The sequence below is a fragment of the Eurytemora carolleeae genome, unplaced genomic scaffold, assembly GCF_000591075.1.
Source record: "Eurytemora carolleeae unplaced genomic scaffold, Eaff_2.0 scaffold210, whole genome shotgun sequence".
NCBI classification, from domain to species: Eukaryota; Metazoa; Arthropoda; class Copepoda; order Calanoida; family Temoridae; genus Eurytemora; species Eurytemora carolleeae.
Genome location: NW_019396102.1, coordinates 183510 through 204112, shown reverse-complemented (window position 1 = coordinate 204112; position 20603 = coordinate 183510). Strand labels below are relative to the sequence as shown.

At 32.9% G+C, this 20603-nt stretch overlaps 2 protein-coding genes across 2 annotated transcripts; both read left to right on the top strand.

Annotated features, from left to right (window-relative positions):
- The first annotated feature begins 46 nt into the window (after nt 1-46).
- LOC111694993 (uncharacterized) lies at nt 47-5744 on the top strand. The gene is made up of 6 exons (XM_023464109.1): nt 47-815; nt 1729-1805; nt 3136-3282; nt 3615-3725; nt 4084-4166; nt 4268-5744. The coding sequence occupies exons 1-6, from the start codon at nt 730-732 to the stop codon at nt 4412-4414; spliced, it is 651 nt and encodes a 216-aa protein (XP_023319877.1). The 5' UTR covers nt 47-729; the 3' UTR covers nt 4415-5744.
- Nucleotides 5745-10196: 4452 nt separating this feature from the next.
- On the top strand, nt 10197-16308 carry LOC111694984 (uncharacterized). The gene is made up of 6 exons (XM_023464088.1): nt 10197-10518; nt 11206-11414; nt 11519-11629; nt 12989-13087; nt 13146-15199; nt 15369-16308. The coding sequence occupies exons 1-6, from the start codon at nt 10393-10395 to the stop codon at nt 15503-15505; spliced, it is 2736 nt and encodes a 911-aa protein (XP_023319856.1). The 5' UTR covers nt 10197-10392; the 3' UTR covers nt 15506-16308.
- The last annotated feature ends 4295 nt before the right edge of the window (nt 16309-20603 follow it).

The window sequence follows — 20603 nt, the reverse complement described above, 5'->3', positions numbered from 1 at the left end:
TAGACTAGTTGAAAACAAGAAATCTGCGCGTAGGCTAGTTGCAAACAAGCAATCTGCGCGTAGACTAACTGCAAACAAGCAATCTGCGCGTAGACTAGTTGAAAACAAGTAATCTGCGCGTAGACTAGTTGAAAACAAGTAATCTGCGCGTAGACTAGTTGAAAACAAGCTATCTTCGCTTAGGCGATCTTTGACCAAACTATCTGAATTCTGCACTTAATCTGCAACCAAGCTATCGCACTTAGACTATCTGCAAAATGATTTTTTCTTAAGTGTTAAAGAACTTCATATAGGTTGAGAATCCAATAAGTCAATATAGGAAACCTAACATTGAGCAAGATTTATATGTTTTTAGAATGTGAGAAAATCATGGAGAAATCTGCAAAGGTTTAAACGTTTTATATCCAGGAACTAATATATTTGAGCACAATGAATTTGGATGTTTAAATCTAATTTCCGTTAACAATTGGATAATGGATATCCACGGAGAAACGTTATTATTTGGGAGATCTCGAAATATCCTTGGATATTTTCAACGTAGTTTGAATATCTAATTAGAGTTAGATAAAATTCACCGAGAATTCGAATTTAACAGGAGTTGGGATAGATTTGAATACTATTTTTAAAATAGAATTTATATTGTACATATATATATATATTTATACGTTTTGTTGATTTAAGATTAGAAAAACATAAAATAATTTCAGATTTAATGAATTGATATTCAAGATGCGAGGAATGATCTTCTCCATCGTTATTTCTTCTCTCTCCATGTTGTCTCCAGTGATGTCAGACACCTCACATGGAAAATCTAGGTACAGTTTAAACCACAGATTTAGCAGTAGTCAGAACTTTTCTTTCTCGCAATCAAGTATTAATCAATTATGCAAATCTACGAATTAATTTTGTTCCTTTTCGATATCTAGCGGTGTTCAACATACTGTAGTTAAGGTATCAAACATTGATAGATTTTAAAAGTGCCCCCGTCAGTAGTCCTAGTTTAAGCGTTCAGTAATAACAATTGTCCAAATAACGACCTCTAACAGGACATTCATGACATGCTAGTTTTGGACATAATCACAGTTAAAACGAATTTGACAAGAGCTGTAGGAATTGTGTCGGTTTTGGACATAATCACAGATAAAACAGATTAGACAAAAGCTGTAGGAATTGTGTCGGTTTTGGACATATTCACAGATAAAACAGATTATACAAAAGCAGTAGAAATTGTGTCACAGATAAAACAGATTAGACAAGAGCTGTAGGAGTTGTGTCACAGATAAAACAGATTAGACAAGAGCTGTAGGAATTGTGTCGGTTTTGGATATAATCACACATAAAACAGATTAGACAAGAGCAGTAGGAGTTGTGTCACAGATAAAACAGATTATACATGCGCTATAGGAATTGTGTCGGTTTTGGACATAATCACAGATAAAACAGATTAGACAAGAGCTGTAGGAATTGTGTCGGTTTTGGACATAATCACAGAAAATAAAGATAATTGTGTGCAGTTGCATGGTTCCAGGAACAAAATTTAAAAACTGTATAAAGAGTATGAAGTCTTATCTTTTGTGGTTAACCCTGTGCATCTGAGACAGTAAAGGTGTATTTCAGATTTGACAAGATCAAAAGAAATTGAATCAGTATGAGAAATGATAATAATTAGAAAACATTCAACATGCACATTACACATTTCACAAATATCTTTATAATTTAATACTCTAGGTCAGGATTAAGAGCTTTGGAGGAAGCAGCAGCAAAGATGGAACAACAGTTTCTTTTTCTTCTAACAGATATTTCAGGTTTCATTAGTTTTCTTCTAGCAAATATATCAGGTTTCATTAATTTTTTTCTAGCATATATATTAGGTTTCATAGGTTTCTTCAATCAGATTTATCAGGTTTAATTTTATTATCTGTATTTTATGTAATATCCTGTAGGTTACACAGATTGAACAAGATTTGGGGGGGGGAAATATTCTACTTTCACATATTTTTACATGATAACCTCTTAGTTTCACATATTTTTACATGATAACCTCTTAGTTTCACAGATAACCTCTTAGTTTCACATATTTTTACATAATAACCTCTTAGTTTCACATATTTTTACATGATAACCTCTTAGTTTCACACATTTTTACTTGATACAGCCTCTTAGTTTCACATATTTTTACATGATAACCTCTTAGTTTCACCTATTTTAAATGATAACCTATTAATTTCACATATGTTTACATGATAACCTCTTAATTTCACATATTTTTACATGATAACCTCTTAGTTTCACACATTTTTACATGATAACCTCTTAGTTTCACATATTTTTACATGATAACCTCTTAGTTTCACATATTTTACATGATAACCTCTTAGGTTCACATATTTTTACATGATAACCTCTCAGTTTCAAATATTTGATAACCTCTTAGTTTCACACATTTTTACATGATAACCTCTTAGTTTCACATATTTTTACATGATAACCTCTTAGTTTCACACATTCTTACTTGATAACCTCTTAGTTTCACATATTTTTACATAATAACCTCTTAGTTTCATACATTTTTACATAATGACCTCTTAGTTTCACACATTTTTACATGATAACCTCTTAATTTCACATATTTTTAAATGATAACCTCTTAGTTTCACATATTTTTACATGATAACCTCTTAGTTTCACATATTTTTACATGATAACCTCTTAGTTTCACATATTTTTACATGATAACCTCTTAATTTCATATATTTTTACATGATAACCTCTTAGTTTCACATATTTTTACATGATAACCTCTTAGTTTCACATATTTTTACATGATAACCTCTTAATTTCACATATTTTTACATGATAACCTCTTAATTTCACATATTTTTACATGATAACCTCTTAGTTTCACACATTTTTACATGATAACCTCTTAGTTTCAAATATTTTTACATAATAACCTCTTAGTTTCACACATTTTTACATGATAATCTCTTAGTTTCACATATTTTTACATGATAACCTCTTAGTTTCACACATTTTTACATGATAACCTCTTACGATACAATATTTCTCGGTATCCTTTACTTTAAACCATTCAAAAGGTTTGAACAATTTAAAGTTGTAGTTTTAAATATTTAGATAAAATAAACCCTGCTGTGAAGGCAGTGCGGGATGACCTCGAAGCCACGAATTTCCGCCAGCAGAGTTATGGTTGGGCTCTAATGCTTGGAGGATATGGAGATTGTATTGCTGATGTCGTTCAAAACAATCGAGTCTGGCCACAAGGAATCATTTTTGTCATTTAAATTTTTCATATTTTTAAAAATCATTTTTAATCATTTCACATTCGTGCTTTCCATATAAACTCACGCAACATATTCTTATTTCTCATTGATCCATTGATCTAAATGGGTTCTAAAAAGGTTAAGGTTGAGTAAAAATTACAAATATCTATCATGATAAGCCGATCGTTTATCTAAAATTGCCCAGTTGAGGCAAAGGCAAAATCCATTTCGACTGTTATCGGACAAATACATTCAGCCAATATAATCTAAGGATATTCTTAATCCTATTTGCACTAATAACTACGCCATGTTTAACTAAAATTGATATATTAGATATGTTGACTATGCCCGATGTTGTTTATGCATATGGATTCAATCTTGGATACGGGTTCGGGTTCGCTGGTCCATATCTACTTCCAACCTATCTTGCGGATACTTCATTTGGTGAAATATTATTAGTAAAATATAATTTACCAGGCTTTGATTTTAGCTTTTTAATGTTGCAATATATATATATATATGTGTCAAATGAGCCTTAATCGTGAGAATAAAGCGAAATCAACAAATTCTAAATTTTTTAATATTTTACCAGGAAAATTTAAGTAATTTAAAGTTTTACTTTAAACAAAGTTTTTTTTTTAATGAAACTGAGTTTTTGAAACAATTTTCTAATTTTCTAATCCTTATATCTTTATACATCATAATGACGTAGACCTTAAAGATATAAGGATTAGAATATTTGTGAGTTATTGACTTTTTGTCCTGAAATCAGCTTTAACTAATATATTTGTTTAAACTGCAGGTTGCTCCGATTCTGATTTTTTATCGGTAGTCAACAATCATGGTTTCTCAAGAGGCTTAAATCCCAAAACAAATTTAGTCCAGGTCATTTGTTTTAAAATTAATAATTTGAAACTTGATTTTCATCTGCAGGGATGAAATCATCTAGATGTATCTTTGAATCATTTGAAATGTTAACATTTTAGATTTTGAATTTTGGAATTGATGCACGACAATCCATTCATTGTCTGCTTCAGCATACTGGAGGATACTCAGATGCTGCTGAGGTTGGATATCTTATTGATGATCTTCTAGAAGCAGGAGTTCAATATATCAATCTTAAGAACGCTTGAGAAAAAAATACCATATAAAGATATTTGTGAATTCTAAACCTTATTCTTGGTTCTAGGATATTCTAAACTTTATACTGGATCCAGTAGATTCTAAACCTTATCCTTGGTTCTAAGAGATTCTAAACCTTATCCTTGGTTCCAAAATATTCTAAATCTTATCCTTGGTTCTAGGAGATTCTAAACCTTGTTCTTGGTTCTAGAAGATTCTAAACCTTTTCCTTGGTTCTAGGAGATTTTAAACCTTATCCTTAGTTCTAGAAGATTCTAAACCTTATCCTTGATTTTAGGAGATTCTAAACCTTATCTTTGGTTCTAGGAGATTCTAAACCAAAGATCCTTGGTTCTAGGAGATTCTAAACAATATCATTGGTTCTAGGAGATTCTAAACCTTATCTTTGGTTCTAGGAGATTCTAAACCTTATTCTTGGTTTTATCAGATACTAAACCTTGTCCTTGGTTCTAGGAGATTCTAACTTAATCTTAGTTCTAGGAGATTCTAAACAATATCCTTGGTTCTAGGAGATTCTAAACCCTATCCTTGGTTCTAGGAGATTCTAAACCTTATATCCTTGGTTCTAGGAGATTCTAAACCTTATCCTTGGTTCTAGGAGATTCTAACTTAATCTTAGTTCTAGGAGATTCTAAACAATATCCTTGGTTTTATCAGATTCTAAACCTTATCCTTGGTTCTAGGAGATTCTAAACCTTATATCCTTGGTTCTAGGAGATTCTAAACCTTATCCTTGGTTCTAGAAGATTCTAAACCTTATTCTTGGTTTTAGGAGATTCTAAACCTCTTGGTTCTTGGAGATTCTAAACTTTATCCTTGGTTTTAGGGGATTCTAAACCTTATATCCTTGGTTCTAGGAGATTCTAAACCTTATCCTTGGTTCTAGGAGATTCTAAACCTTATCCTTGGTTCTAGGATATTGTAAACCTTATATCCTTGGTTCTAGAAGATTCTAAACCTTATCCTTGGTTCTAGGAGATTCTAAACCTTATCCTTGGTTTTAGCAGATTCTAAACCTCTTGGTTCTAGGAGATTCTAAACCTCTTGGTTCTAGGAGATTCTAAACCTTATATCCTTGGTTCTAGGAGATTCTAAACCTTATTCTTGGTTCTAGGAGATTCTAAACCTTATCCTTGGTTCTAGGATATTTTAAACCTTATATCCTTGGTTCTAGGAGATTCTAAACCTTATTCTTGGTTTTAGCAGATTCTAAACCTTATCCTTAGTCAATGAAAAATAATAAATTCCTGTGATATTAGTTTAGTTTATCATATAGTATTAAGATCTATAGATTAAGATTAAAATACATAGCTGTAGTAGTCAGTATCGATCAATGTAAAGCTGTACTGTACATATAATTGTCATACATTTTGCGGAACCGTAATAGTTTATTGCGCCCTGAGAGGGTTTGTTTTTGTAATGTTATTGAAAATGTTATATTACACCAATGAAAAAACCCTAGAATAATGTTCTTCTGGCGTCCATGCAACGTTCTGAAAGAGATGCACATTCCCTTATTTTTAAAATAACATTTTGTTATGTAATATTTAAAACTTTATATAAACCATTTGTCTCAGTTTGTCTGTAAATAAAATAAAATAAAATAAAATTGTTTAAACTACTTTATAATCAGAAAAGAAAAAGTATGGTTATGAATGCAGTCTTAAAGGGAGTGTTCGTGAAAAATGAAAGGGGGTATCGGCGAACAATAATTGCTTTTGATCGCTACTAATCTTACTTCTATTTGTTGCGTCTATGAGGAGCAAGTTGTTAAAAACGACTCATACCGAATAACATAGCGTCCAATGTTCATACAAATTCAGAAAGTTTCAATATTCAACTCGTAAAAAAATCAATTTAATTCCAAACAAATCATTCGGATATTACAACCAATAGTCATCGATTATTTTTTGTTAAAATCGTATACAGTTAATATTTCATACTATTTTTTTTATTAATCTGATAGTTACTTTTGAAAACATTTATTCCCGTTTCGAGGATTTTCGATAATGAAAATTACATTTTCATATTTTCCAGGAATGTTTGAAAATCTAGCGCCACCGAAAATTATAAAAAAAAAATCGAAATTATTATGAAATATTAACTATATACGAATGCGTCGAAAAATAATCGATGACTATTGTTTGTAATATCTGAATGATTTGTTTGGAATTTGTGGAACTTTCTGAATTTGTATGGACGCTACGTTCTTCAGTATGACTCGTTTTTAACAATTTTCGCCTGATCGACGCAACAAATAGAAGTAAGATTAGTAGCAACAACAAGTGCTTATTTTTTTACGCCCTTTCATTTTTCGCGAACAATTTTTAGTACAGTTTTCAGTACAGTTTTCAGTACAATTTTTAGTACAGTTTTCAGTACATTTTCCAAATACAGTTTTCAGTACAATTTTTATTACAGTTTTCAATACATTTTCCAAATACAGTTTTTAGTACAGTTTTCAGTACAGTTTTCAGTACATTTTCCTTATACAGTTTTTAGTACAGTTTTCAGTACAGTTTTCAGTACATTTTCCAAATACAGTTTTCAGTACAGTTTTCATTACAGTTTTCACTACAGTTTTCAGCACAGCTTTTAGTACAGTTTTCAAATAAGTTTTCAGTACAGTTTTCAGCACAAATTTTAGTGCAGTTTTCAGTACAGTTTTCAGTACAGTTTTCAGTACAGTTTTCTGTACAGGTTTCACTATACAGTGTTTAGTTCAATTGTTTGTATATAAGTTAGTTTTCTTTAAAGTTTTAAGTTTTTAAAACAGTTTTCTCTGGAATACTGAGCGTTTAACTTTTTTAATAATTTGAAATTATCGACGACATTTTGGACGACGCTCTTTACCATTAAAAAAACTCAGGTGGTAGCATTATAAATGATAAAACTGATTGCAGCAAAGTATTTTGGAACATCCTGCATAGTTCGAATAAACACGAGATAATGATGATAAGTACTTTTTCTATAATACCATTATCAACAGAATACTATCTTCCTCTTCAGACATCAAAATAATATTGTTAACTAACAATTTATCATCGTGCAGACGAGGAGGTGGGGGGAGGAGAGGGAGGAGGAGAGGGAGGAGATAGGGTACAGGGGGGGGGGGGAAGGGTGGAGATATGACATGGTAAAAAGAGTTGGGTATAGGTTGGGGGGGGGGATACTTGGTAAAACAAGAAGATAGGGTAAAGGGGGTTTCATTGGACAAATGATTGAGTCTTTGGCACAAACTCAAATTTTCTAATCCCTATATCTTTGCATTGGGTTGCAAAGATAAATAAATTAGCAAAGAATCAATTTCTTTATTGCATCAAATTAAATATTTTCAAATTGAAGCGGTAACACTATTAAAAATAAACCTTTTTTGTATGTTTTACTTTGTGCATCATCATCATGAATTTATAAAGTAACTACTGAAATACTAAGTATTAGAGAAATTAACATTGGTTTCAGGTTTTTGATAAAATAACTCTGGAATGAAGGCTATTTTTTTAACAAAACTATTGTCAATGCACCATGATTATTAGGTAATGGGTTGCGCCATGATGGTTGGGTAGTGGTTATCCTTGATTAAATTCTTTATCCTTACTTGTCGAATGAAGGTAGAGAGAAAAGGAGAGAAATTAGACGAGGATTAAAGCTTTCTTCTAGTTGAGAGGCCGTGTTGGTCTCCGGTATAGGAGCCTTGTACTGCTCTGCAGCACCCAACCTTCAAGCTCACAGTATATACTAGATCCTCAACTTACTATATCATTTATATATATATGTTGTAACATGCATTACATAGTAATATCTGTGTAGTAATTCACGTTAAAAAAAACGGGAAAATTCCTTTGGTCAAAATCATGTTTTAACCCGACACTACATAGTTTAAATAATCTTTTATACATTTTACAATCCTGATTTTGATTAACTAGTATTCAGGACACAAACTATAATAAATCTATCAAACTCTTTGTTTTCAACTTGTCGAACCATTCTTTACAAACAAGTTATAAAAAGAAAGTGAACGGTAGTATCGGAAGTTTGGAACTTATTTCACTTTTTGCATCATTCATATTAACGCCAAGAATAGTGTGCATCATAATTTGCCTTGATAAAATGTTTAAACAACTTATTAAGTTAATTTTATTCTGATATTACAGGGTCTATTATATTGTCTCATAGTAGAAATTTGATGTACTGCAAAGTACCCCATGGAAAAATTAAATTGAAATCAAAGTTCGTCCATGTCCAGTTTTGTTTCTATTTCTCCCAGAAATTACACCTTTTGGTTTCCTTTGTTCTAGTTTTTATATAAGTAAGCTGCTAAATGCTGTTGTTAATGTCATAATTAAATCTTGTACATCATGAAACTTTCGCAGATTTTCTTGTTTTTTCTAATGATTTTAAGCTTTTTAACTTTCGACCCATCATAAAACTTCAGGGGTCTTTTGATTGAGTTACCACAAAAATGTTTTACTTGGTTGGCTTAGCCGTTATGACGTTTATTGGGTAAAAGCAAACAAACCAATTGAAAAAATACAAACTGAATATATTTTCCTCCGAAGATTTGAGATTGTGTTAAAACAAAATCATCATGTTGGATTTAAATTGTAAAAAAAAAGTATAAATGCTGTTTAATCAAGACATATATATACATATATTTATATATATATATAAACCCTGGCTCTCGAGAGAAGTATATTCTCAACCTTGAAGATAGTCTCCAAGGGTTTAATACAACAAATATATTGCTCGGTTAATCTTACCCTGGAGATATACTCGGATATACTCGGATATACTCGGATATACTCGGATATACTCGGATATACTCGGATATACTCGGATATACTCGGATATACTCGGATATACTCGGATATACTCGGATATACTCGGATATACTCGGATAAACTCGGATATACTCGGATAAAAATATACTCGGATATACTCGGATATACTCGGATATACTCGGATATACTCGGATATACTCGGATATACTCGGATATACTCGGATATAATCGGATATACTCGGATATACTCGGATATACTCGGATAAAAATATAAAAATTCTGATTTTTTTGATAAACTGAAACTGAAATTTTCTACCCTCCCTATATCTTTGCAACCTGATGGTGTAAACCTTTGATTTTTCATAGACTGCTTAGTTTTACAAAGTTCGAAGTTTGTAATATCAAAGAATTACGACATTTGGTTGCAAATAGATAGGGAATTAGAAAATTAGAGTTTGCGTCAAAAATGTATTCCTTTAAAAATAAAATAATTTTGTCTTTAATGTTTCAAAACTATTTTTCTGTAAGATTTTTTTTCTTCATTTTTCAGAAGTAATATCCCCCCCCCTCCTAAAATCAAAGCAGTTGCCCATTTACTAATACATATTCATTCGATCAGCCAGTAAAGAAAACTGTGGAACGATTGCCGTCTGAATTCTTAAAGCTTTTGTAATTTAATACTGATTTATTTTCAAAATTGTGCTCTCAACATTTGCAAAAATATATCAGTTACATCAATTATGACTTAACAAATTAAAAGAAAAAATGTTGTCTTATTCTTTGTGTATATAACAATAATTTTGAAATGTTTACCAAGATAAATAGATCAATACATCAAGTTCACATTGTTATTTATTCTTTTTCTAATAAAGCCCTTCGCTTATATATATATGTTGTATATATGTTAGCAATAGCTGACCAATCGGCTGGACCAAATGGGTTGAAATTTGTTGAGGAAACCTAAGGGTTACATTTGAATTTAAATTTTTTTTTTGCAAAATTCAAACGTTTTTACTTCTAAAATTCGAACGTTTTTTTCCCAAATTCAAACGTTTTTTTCCAAAATTTAAATTTTGGCTATTTAAATTTCTAACGTTTGATAAAAAGCGGATATTTTAGATTTGAGAAAACTGATGAGAGAAGGGTAGAACTGCTGATAAAAAGTTTAGGAAAACCTACTGTGAGGAATGATGGAACGACGGGTTGATGAGAACCCAGTAGGTTCTCTACCCTGTACACCTAAACTAAATAATCCTCCCCAGATATATATAGATTTCCCTCAGCACTGTAGACTCTTTCAACAACATATGAAGGTAATTAATTATATTTACTTGAATTATTTAAGACCTAAAAAGAGCAGAAATGTTTTAAAATGTAATCAGATAAATTTTCATTTTCATATTTATAGTTAAAGAGTTATAATATTTATTTTCAAATACAAAATACAATTTAATAATGTATGATGGTTCAGCTTAAAATAAAACACAAAAGAAAATTTATTATGAGCCAATTGAAAATATAATGTTTGATAATTTTGTTCTGATCGGTATTTGTTGAAACAAAGTATACATATTGAAATATCAACTATATATACATTCATTGTGCATTTACAAGTAGATACTTAGTCAGCACTTAAATAATCAAAACATTTTAATCAATGCATTCATCGAACTTATAAATACATATTGATTCAGCAAAAGACAATGTATTCTTGTTGACTGTAGTAGACTTTGACATCTACCATTAGCAAAGGGTGTGAACCCATACTCGTACAAAACTATGGAAAACGAAGACGACATGAAGCACAGAAATTGTGAAGCGTATTTGACCCATTTTGAGTTGATTTTGAAGCTACTGGCAAAACTATTTCGAAGATAGATTTTGATCTTACAGAATTCATAGTTTGAAATATCTAAGGTCTATGACATTGGGTTGCAAAGATATAGAGATTAGAAAATCATAGTTTGTGGCATAGACTCATTTCTTTTGGTTTATTTCAGATTGTAAATCTACAATTTGAGAAGATCAAGGATTCCGTCCTGGAGTTGTACAGGGATGTGACCAGTAAGAAGTGTGTCTCCAACTACCAGAAGATCGAGATGATCGTCCTTGATTGTGCAGATATTAAGTCTGAGATCGATGAGGCGGACGGGTTGCTGGAGCAGAGCAGGATGGATTTCAAAAAGAAATGGGAATATGAACTATACAGGAACCTATCCCTAATATACTAAATTTAAAACGAGAAATACAGGGAAACAAAATTTCTTAAATTTTATTTTTTTGGTGGAGGTTAGGGAACAAAGGTTTCTCCAGGATACAGTTAGAACAGAAGATGTATCAAGGACAGCTTACCGAGCTGTCAAGCCTCAAGGAGGACCTGAGCAGAATACTCAAGATTGCACAACAATTAGAACCTTATGTCAAGTAAGATATGCTGTGATCTTACAATCGACCCTTCTCCACAAGTTGAGTGAGATTGCTTCAAATTCCATTTCAGGACACAAACCCGTCAATCATACCTTCATCGACAAGCTGACAACATTACAGGACACAAACCCGTCAATCATAGCTTCATCGACAAGCTGACAACATTTCAGGACACAAACCCGTCAATCATAGCTTCATCGACAAGCTGACAACATTTCAGGACACAAACCCGTCAATCATACTTCATCGACAAGCTGACAACATTTCAGGACACAAACCCGTCAATCATATCCTCATCGACAAGCTGACAACATTATTTTCATAATAAATAACCCTCAAGTCTTTACTCCTTCTACAAAAACTATACTTTGAGGGCGCTTCGTGCCCCATTTCTAGAAACAGCTTTACCTGTTAACCGTTTCTCTTCAAGCTGCCATTTTCTATGCAAATCGTAATTCGCAGATTTGTCTGTTGAAAGGAATTGAGTCTTTTCATTTTTATTCTCTGATCTCAAGTAACTAAAACACTGATTTGCAACTAATCCTGATAAGAAGCGAACATGAAAGGTTGTAAAAGGTTTGAAGGATTAAAATGCATGATGTCATAATTTTTCGATTGATTAGAGGAGGGGAAAAGGTCAGAAGAAAGAAAAGAAAGGGTAAGGACAAGTTATCGAAAGAATATGGATAGGGTTTGAGGAAGAATAAAGAAAGGAGAAAAAAATGCAGGGAAAAGGGTAGGAAAAGGATAGGAAAAGATTAGGAAGAAGAAAGGAAAAGGATAGGAAAAGAATAGGAAGAAGATAGGAAAAAGATAGGAAAGGATAGGAAAAGGATAGGAATAGAATAGGAAGAAGATAGGAAAAGGAAAGGAAAAGGATAGGAAAAGGAAAAGGATAGGAAAAGGAAAAGGATAGGAAAAGGATAAGAAAAGAATAGGAAGAAGATAGGAAAAGGAAAGGAAAAGGATAGTAAAAGGATAGGAAAAGGATAGGGAAAAGATAGGAAAAGGATAGGGAAAGGAAAGGAAAAGGATAGGGAAAGAATTTAGGAAAAAGGAAGGAAAAGAATAGAAAAAGGCTAGGAAAAAGTTACAGAAAATTATAGGAAAAGTGAGAAAAAAGGAGAGGGAAAGGGAGAGAAAAGGAGAGGGAAAGGGAGAGAAAAGGAGAGGGAAAGGGAGAGAAAAGGAGAGAGAAAGGGTAAGAAAAGGATAGAAAAAGGTTAGATTTAAAGTGTAAGAAAAAATGTGAGATAAAAAACTTTTGAGAAAGGGAAAGACAAATAATTTATTTAAGTTGGTAACAGAAAATTATTGTTTTCTGGTTTTTGTTTATTCTGATATTTCTATTTACAGGACTGCGCCATCTAAACCAGAGGAAATACCACACTTAGAAACTCAGCAAAGGATGGAGAGTAAACCCAACCCATCCTATAGATCAGAGAGAGTAGAGAGGTCAGTTGGAACGAAGAAAATTCAGAAAGTTTTATAGTAATTTATTTTCTATATTTAGAGGAGAAGAGAAAAGGTTTCAAGACTATAGAGCACAGAAACCTGGGGCTCTTGTAGAGACAAAACCTAGCCAGCAGAACCAACTAGTCATGGAGCAGTATACAAAGAACGAAAATACTCCTCCTAGCTCTAGGCAGCAGAGTAAATCCTTGCCAAGACGGAACAAGGCGGAGTATTTCCAAGGAGATTACGGAGACCAGTTTATCCCTCCCTACGAGGATAAGAACGGGTTTGTGTGGGAGTGTGAACCACCTAAACAAGGAATTATCAGCTCCATCCTAGACAAAGTTTGTTTAAAAAATGATTTATCCTTAGAATGTTTACCCTGGAGAACTGAATCCTTATCCTACAGAAACTGTTCTGAAAATATGAAATGTGAGAAGGATTCGTCCCGAAGATCACAGGAGGACCTGGATTTTGTTCAGAAACCTTACGAACCTCCATGCCTGGGTAAGTCCTCCAGAATAACGCCTGTTAAGACTGGGAACGAGGATATTCCTCCCGGAGTGAAACCTCTCAAATATTCAGACTCTATAGAGGTTCTTAGTGTAATCAGATACAATAACAAAATGAAAACTGGGAACAGTCCTTCTCCAGTTAGTTTTGACAGTGGTTCGGATGGAGACTCAATCTACGGACAACCAAACATTAAAGAGGTTAAACTAGGCCAGGAGAAGATGGAAGTGAGCAGAAAGCATAAAGGACGAGAGATGAGTCGATCCATGTCGATTTCTCATCCTCCAGGAGATGACTCAGATCAAAGGGAGGATGAGATTAAACCTGAGAAAAGATTTTTCTCTTTGGGTCGTTCTCATCACAAGGATGTATTCTCCAAGTACGAGGAGGAGGAAAAGAGAGCTTGCATGGGTTCTACAGATCTAAGAAAACTGCACTGTTCAGAACCATCTATTATCAGGATCCCCCAACCTGTTGAACCTCTTTCAGATCGTCTTCCTAATATTTCATTCCAGGGACAAACAATGGACGATAACAAGAACTTTGAGGAAAAGAGAAATTATCAACAAGACTTTGTAAGCAAGAGACAATTCCAACAAGATTTAGGGGATAATAGACAGTATCAACAGGAATTAGCGGACAAAAGACAGCTTCAACAGGATTTTGTGGAGAAGAGACAGTATCATGAAAATTCAGGAGAAAAAAGACAGTTTCAACAAGATTTAGTTGACACAAGACAATGCCAACAAGATTTAGGAGAAAGAAGACAATATGAACAAGAATCAATTGACAAGAGAAACTACCAACAAGAAGTAGGAGAAAAGAGGCAATATCAACGAGAGTTAGCGGAGAAAAGGCAGTTTCAACAAGATCTGGAATCTCAGAAAAATGTCCAACCTATTAGACAAAGACACCAATCTCAAGCTTCCCAGCTCTCCAATCAGCCTCAAACTCCTTGCTCTCCACTTTTCTCTCAAGACAATCTGGAGAATGAACCGGTATACAGGGAACCATTAAAACTCAATAACAGACATTTAGATTTGATTGGACAACTTATTAGTCCGAACAATAGAGATCAAGCTCATCAGATTCAGCTCCTCAGCCAGCTTTTGCAATCCGATCTCACACGATTTAAAACCTTAAATACAGAGGTGCTTCCAGAGACTCAGCTCAGATCTCAAGGTGAGTATTCAGAGCGAAGTATCACGTACACCAACTCTGCAGGTCCTGCTCCTACCCGAGGATTTATACAATCCGGAGAAAACGAACCTGTTCACGATTCTTATTGTGAGATGAACCGTGATGTTCGAGTAGAGGATCGGAAATACAACGACCTCGAGGAAAGTAGGATTAAGATACCTCAGGAAGATTTGATTCAACAATTACTCCAGGCTGAATTAAACCAGGGAAACTTTAACAAGTCTGATCTCCTGGATCAACTCCTGGGAATCGATCATTCAAGAGATCCTAGATCAAACAAATCGAAAGAACAAGATATTCCGATGAATTCTTTTCAAACAAATAGATCTGAGAATTCTAAAACCTTACCGAGAAACCGAGATTCCTTTGAGGATAAGAGAAGAGTCATCAAAGATAAAGGTTAGTAAATATATCTAAAATATACCAATTCATATTTCTCAAATAAATTGCCATACTATTTTCCAAACAAGAACTATGAAACTAATGAAATAAAAGAAAAAGAAATTCATAATAGAATATTGATGAAATATCAGATACAGAAAGAAGTAACACAAATAATATAATACAGGATGTTTGAGTGGAAAGCAGAATGAGCTAAAGAAGAGGAACAGCTTCGAGGGACACGAGCTGGCGGTAGAGTGTCTGGTCAACGCAGTTCAGGAGTGTAGGAAGGCGGGACACAAGATTAGAAGGAAGGAGGAGTAGAGGGAATAGGAGGAGTAGTGGGACTATAGGAGGAGTAGAGGGACTAGGAGGAGTAGTGGGACTATAGGAGGAGTAGAGGGACTATAGGAGGAGTAGAGGGACTATAGAAGGAGTAGAGGAACTAGGAGGAGTAAAGGGACTAGGGGGGAATAAAGGGACTAGGAGTAGTGGGACTAGGAGAAGTAGTAGGACTATAGGAGGAGTAGAGGGACTAGGAGTAGTGGGACTAGGAGGAGTAAAGGGACTAAGAGTAGTAGTGGGACTAGTAGGAGCAGTGGACTTGGAGAAGTAGTAGGAGTAGTGGTTCTTACGAAATCGTTAATAAAGACAAAAGTAAACCAGTGAATCTTAGTTTTGGGATCGGAGTTTGATTTTATGATGAATTAGAAAAAGTTTAAAATGAACTTAGAAATTCATGTTTTAGATGTTTGAAATATTTTTTATCAATTGTTTATAAAACTTAATGTATGTGTTTCATCTGATTAGTTAAAAATTAATCAAACAATGTTAGAGTATAAGTATAGTTTATGTTGTGTTTAATTAAAGAGATAGTAGACCCAATTTTCAAGTGACCCAACAATTTTTAACAACTGCAGTTCCCTTTAACCTTTGTCTCAGAAAATATGATGGATTTATCTTTTTTTTAAATCTCAAAATATATTATTTAAAATGCGGTATTCTATCAAATTGACTTTGGGCTTTATGCAACAGGAAAGTATGAAAGAAATTGTTCAAATTTTTTACTTTTTCAGAAAGTAAAACGACGATATCTTATTCAGTGTTGATCAGATAAAGGTTTTAAAGGTAATGTTGTGGATATGACATGCCACTCTATAAATGGAGGGTCACTTGAAATTACGTTTACAGTCCCTTTAAAGTTGGAAATTTGTTAAACCAGGAAAGGTTTGGACATGCTCCTAAATTCTGCTTGATTTTTTGACGCAATTATTTTTATTATTATGAATAAAAAGTTTAAAAGGATTTTTTTTAAATTTTATAGTTCCTTTATCTTGACAAGAATCATTATAACTCCAATCTTTCTTTTTTACAATTTATTTTTAAATCTCTTTTAGATCTACGCATTCTAATCTCTTGTAGAAAAGGTAAAAATGCAGTTTGACACATATTTCTGATTGTCTTTCTGCCTATTAGGCGTAATATTAGGCAGTGCCTAATATTACGCATGTTACTAATTGTTTTCCATGCAGAGGTGTCAAATTTCTTCTGACAAGTTATATTGAGGAATGATGATGCAGCTGCGTTGTCATATTGTTCATATTTATATTTTCTTACAGGTTGGAAAAATAAAAGTCACTGCTTAGCGGGGTTTGAAAATTCTGAGGATATCCATTGTCAGAATTCCACATTAATAACGACAAATGGGATAAGAAAGGTTAGGCAATGAGTGGATATTTTCGACAAAAGAATTCTTGATTCTTGTAAGTTCATCTCAGACAGTGCTTCAGAATATGGCCTCATCTACAGCAATCTTTTCCTTGCAGCCGGTAGTGTATAAACCATATAAATCATAGTGCTTGGTGCACAACCTATCAGGATTCTATTTTCTATGATTCCATTTTTCTTGTTTCTGACAAGAGGAAGGGGGAAGAGAAACATAGAGAAACCATTCCTTCTCTGCACTATTATTTTCTTTTTTCCAAATAGGGTGTACTGCCAGTTTATTCCACACAGGGTTCTGTTCAGCCCCAAGAAACTGGAGAGAGTTGTATAAGAACCTGACTGTTCTGAGCTCCCTTGATGCTTACACATAGAACCAGATATAATCGAAAGAATTAACGTCTTTCTGACGAGTTCGGATACTTAATAACAGCTAACAGCAGGCTTGATATTAAGAAGTATATATAAAGATGTCAGTAACAAAATCTGGATCCAGCTAGGTAAAAAACCTCCATTCTCCAAGTTAAAACAGCATTAAAAGATTAATGCAGGTCTTTACCGTTTCTTTCAGTTCCGTTTTTTCTTTTCCGTTTGTGTGCAGGGGTGTAACGATGGATATACACCCCTGGCTAAAGTTTCTCTAGTTTGCCATTTTCTCTCTCACCCTGTATCTCTGAATACTTTTAGAAGCGCCTAGCAAGGCCAAATTGTTGCTTCTCTGAAAGCTGAATCTACACTGAACTCCAATCTTTCAATTCTAAGGAAAATAGATGATTTTTTTATTCAGATAGAGGTTTGCGCAGTATTCCGTACATGTAAAAATGTTGAAGCAAAACTGATGTTTTTAAGTATAAATAGTTTACCAGAACAACATTTAATACTGAATCTTGTTATGCAAATTGATATTAATTGAACAATTGTTAACTTCTACAATAAATAAAAGCAAACTGAAACAACCATGCAATTCATTCCAGCGACCAAGGACTGTATTGAATACACATGAAATTACGCTTACAGGCAAATTCTGACTATTGTTTACAATCTGACAGTGGTAGGCGATTATACAAATACAATAAAGACGACTTTCGATTTCAATCTTGATTTTTATAAACAGCATGGATACACATAATGTAGAAGAAACTGTCAATTAAAAAGCTTCTCTTAGATTACTTGTAAATTTGTAATTCAAAAAAAGCTTGTTAAAATCAAAACTTAAATAAAAGTCGTCCCCATTGTATTTTATATAATTGCCTACCAATGTCAGATTGTGCAGAAGAAAGGTCGGAATCCTCCTGGACAGGTTAGGAAGGCTGTACGCGTAATTTCATGTGACCCTATATGCAAAGATGGCAATGCTCGAGTTAGAACACCACCTTTATCTGATAAATTATAGTGGTGGAATATATTTATATATTTTTTCTTCTTGTGTTAATTCCTCTATGTTTCCTTCGGTAGAAATGCACAAGTTACTTTTGTATAGAGAAACCACGATTGAAAATAATCAGATTTCCAAATTAAAAACATTGATATCTGATTCATACTGATACTTATTAGTTCAAATATAATCGTAATGAGGCCTGTGTCCGAATTTGATGACTTTAACCCGCCTCTCAAATCCCAAAAATACCGGTTTCAATTGAGCGCCAGCTTAAATCCTTGAAAAATGTAATACAATATTAAGTGGAACCAACCATATTTTAGCCGCGGCTCAAATTCTTTAAATTCGGTCTCTGGTAATAAATTCCTTCTCGAGCCTGTCAAAGTTGAAGACGACTTCAAACAATTTCTCTCTTTATAAAAGAAATAAATAGTTTGAATGTTTACAAAATATCCGCATTAACAATTACTGTAAGTAAGAATATATTTAAAGGTAGGCTTAAAAAATTCTAAAATAATATTGACAATTTTTGGAATTTTTAATCTGAAATTCGTAGATTTTCTAAAGAATGTTGCGACCCAAATAAATGATGTACGCAAAATGATTTGCTTAGAAAACGTTTTATAAATGATGGTTCCTTCTTTACTTTAAATCAAACATTTTTAATAAATAAAAAAGGAAGCCTGTACTGTTTCTATATGTATAGTGTACGTACTACGATCTTAACAAAAAGAAGCCTGTACTGTTTCTATATGTATAGTGTACGTACTACGATGTTAACAAAAATGTAAATAAACCTTGTTTATGTAAAATTATATTTCCCCGAAAAGCGCAGTGTCTTTTGGTTTCTTGACCAATTACCATATATACGGACATTCATAAAAAAAAACATTTTTTTCAATATTTTATTATTTTCTCAACAATTATAAAACTAACAGACTAACAAACATGGTTCAACAGATATTTGTACAGTTACTAGCATTCTTTACAGTGCTATAATGCACTGTCATAAACACACTTTACACCGTACAGTCATCAGAAGTCAAAATTTTTGAGTAAATGACTTTAATCAACAGCGTTTGATCTCGATATGCACTGTGACAACTTTTAAAGGGAGTATAGGCTTACGGCAAAAAATAATCCCTTTTGATCACTACTAATCATACTTCTATCTGGAGAAAATTGAAAATATGATTAGAAGCGATCAAAAGCGATTTATATTCCCTTTCATTTTTAGCGAACACTCCCTTTAAATTTAAGAGAAAAATGATTGATTTCCCTGCCTGGTTCAGAGGTATGCACTATAGATTCAAACATAAAAGTTCTGACTTCAAAACGCTTTACATGTACACTGTACAGTGATCAGAACACTTTACATGTACAGGGATCAGAACACTTTACATGTACAGTGATTAGAACACTTTACATGTACAGTGATTAGAACACTTTACATGTACAGTGATTAGAACACTTTACATGTACGCTGTACAGTGATCAGAACACTTTACATGTACAGTGATCAGAACACTTTACATGTACAGTGATCAGAACACTAATTACATGTACAGCGATCAGAACACTTTACTCTGTACAGTGATCGGTACACTTTATAATGTACAGTGTACAGTGATAAATATACTGTACAGTTTGCAGTACAATCTACAATGTACAGTATTAACTGTTGAGCACACAATAATGTACATTGTAAAACAAGGATACAGAGGTTTTATTAGTAGTACAGTACATAAATAGATATTTGTACGAATACGTTTATATTTCAACATTTTACAAGGTTCAACATTAATAATATATAGAATAGATAGAATACATTTCATTAATTATATATCTACATATTTATAATTTTAATCAATTTATTGGGGGGGTCAAATTTATGCTGCAGAAAGTCAAAATAAGATCAAAATAGTTTCGTTTATATTGTTTATTTTTAAATATATAAATATAACATTTTTTTCAGTTTTAAATTTAAAGTGTAGAACTTATTTATTTCAATCTTTCTGAAAATAATATTTAATAATAATTGGTTTTTGGCTAAAATGAGAATATAAAGATTATGCGTTATTCTACCTAGAGGAATCTAGGGCTGGAGTCAATGTGGAATATTATGCAGTAAATAAAACAGCGTTAAAAATATTTATAAAAATCATGTTTACATAAGAGGGTGAACATTTTGAATCTTAAATTAGCGCGCTTTGGAATAGGAAGACGACATAATAGCCATAGTTCTGTGTATTTGATGTTGTTCCACAGCAAAAAAAAACTTATCAAGTTAGGGGTCTGTTTACACTGCAAAATTGCTTTGCT

Excerpts from the sequence above, each read along its gene's own strand:
- LOC111694993 (XM_023464109.1), top strand. The coding sequence starts at position 730 with ATGCGAGGAATGATCTTCTCCATCGTTATTTCTTCTCTCTCCATGTTG. Across the intron at positions 3,283-3,614 it reads CAATCGAGTCTGGCCACAAG|ATATGTTGACTATGCCCGAT; the intron begins GAATCATTTTTG and ends TTGATATATTAG. Across the intron at positions 4,167-4,267 it reads CCAAAACAAATTTAGTCCAG|ATTTTGAATTTTGGAATTGA; the intron begins GTCATTTGTTTT and ends TTAACATTTTAG.
- LOC111694984 (XM_023464088.1), top strand. The coding sequence starts at position 10,393 with ATGATGGAACGACGGGTTGATGAGAACCCAGTAGGTTCTCTACCCTGT. Across the intron at positions 11,415-11,518 it reads TGGGAATATGAACTATACAG|GATACAGTTAGAACAGAAGA; the intron begins GAACCTATCCCT and ends AGGTTTCTCCAG. Across the intron at positions 15,200-15,368 it reads AAGAGTCATCAAAGATAAAG|GATGTTTGAGTGGAAAGCAG; the intron begins GTTAGTAAATAT and ends AATATAATACAG.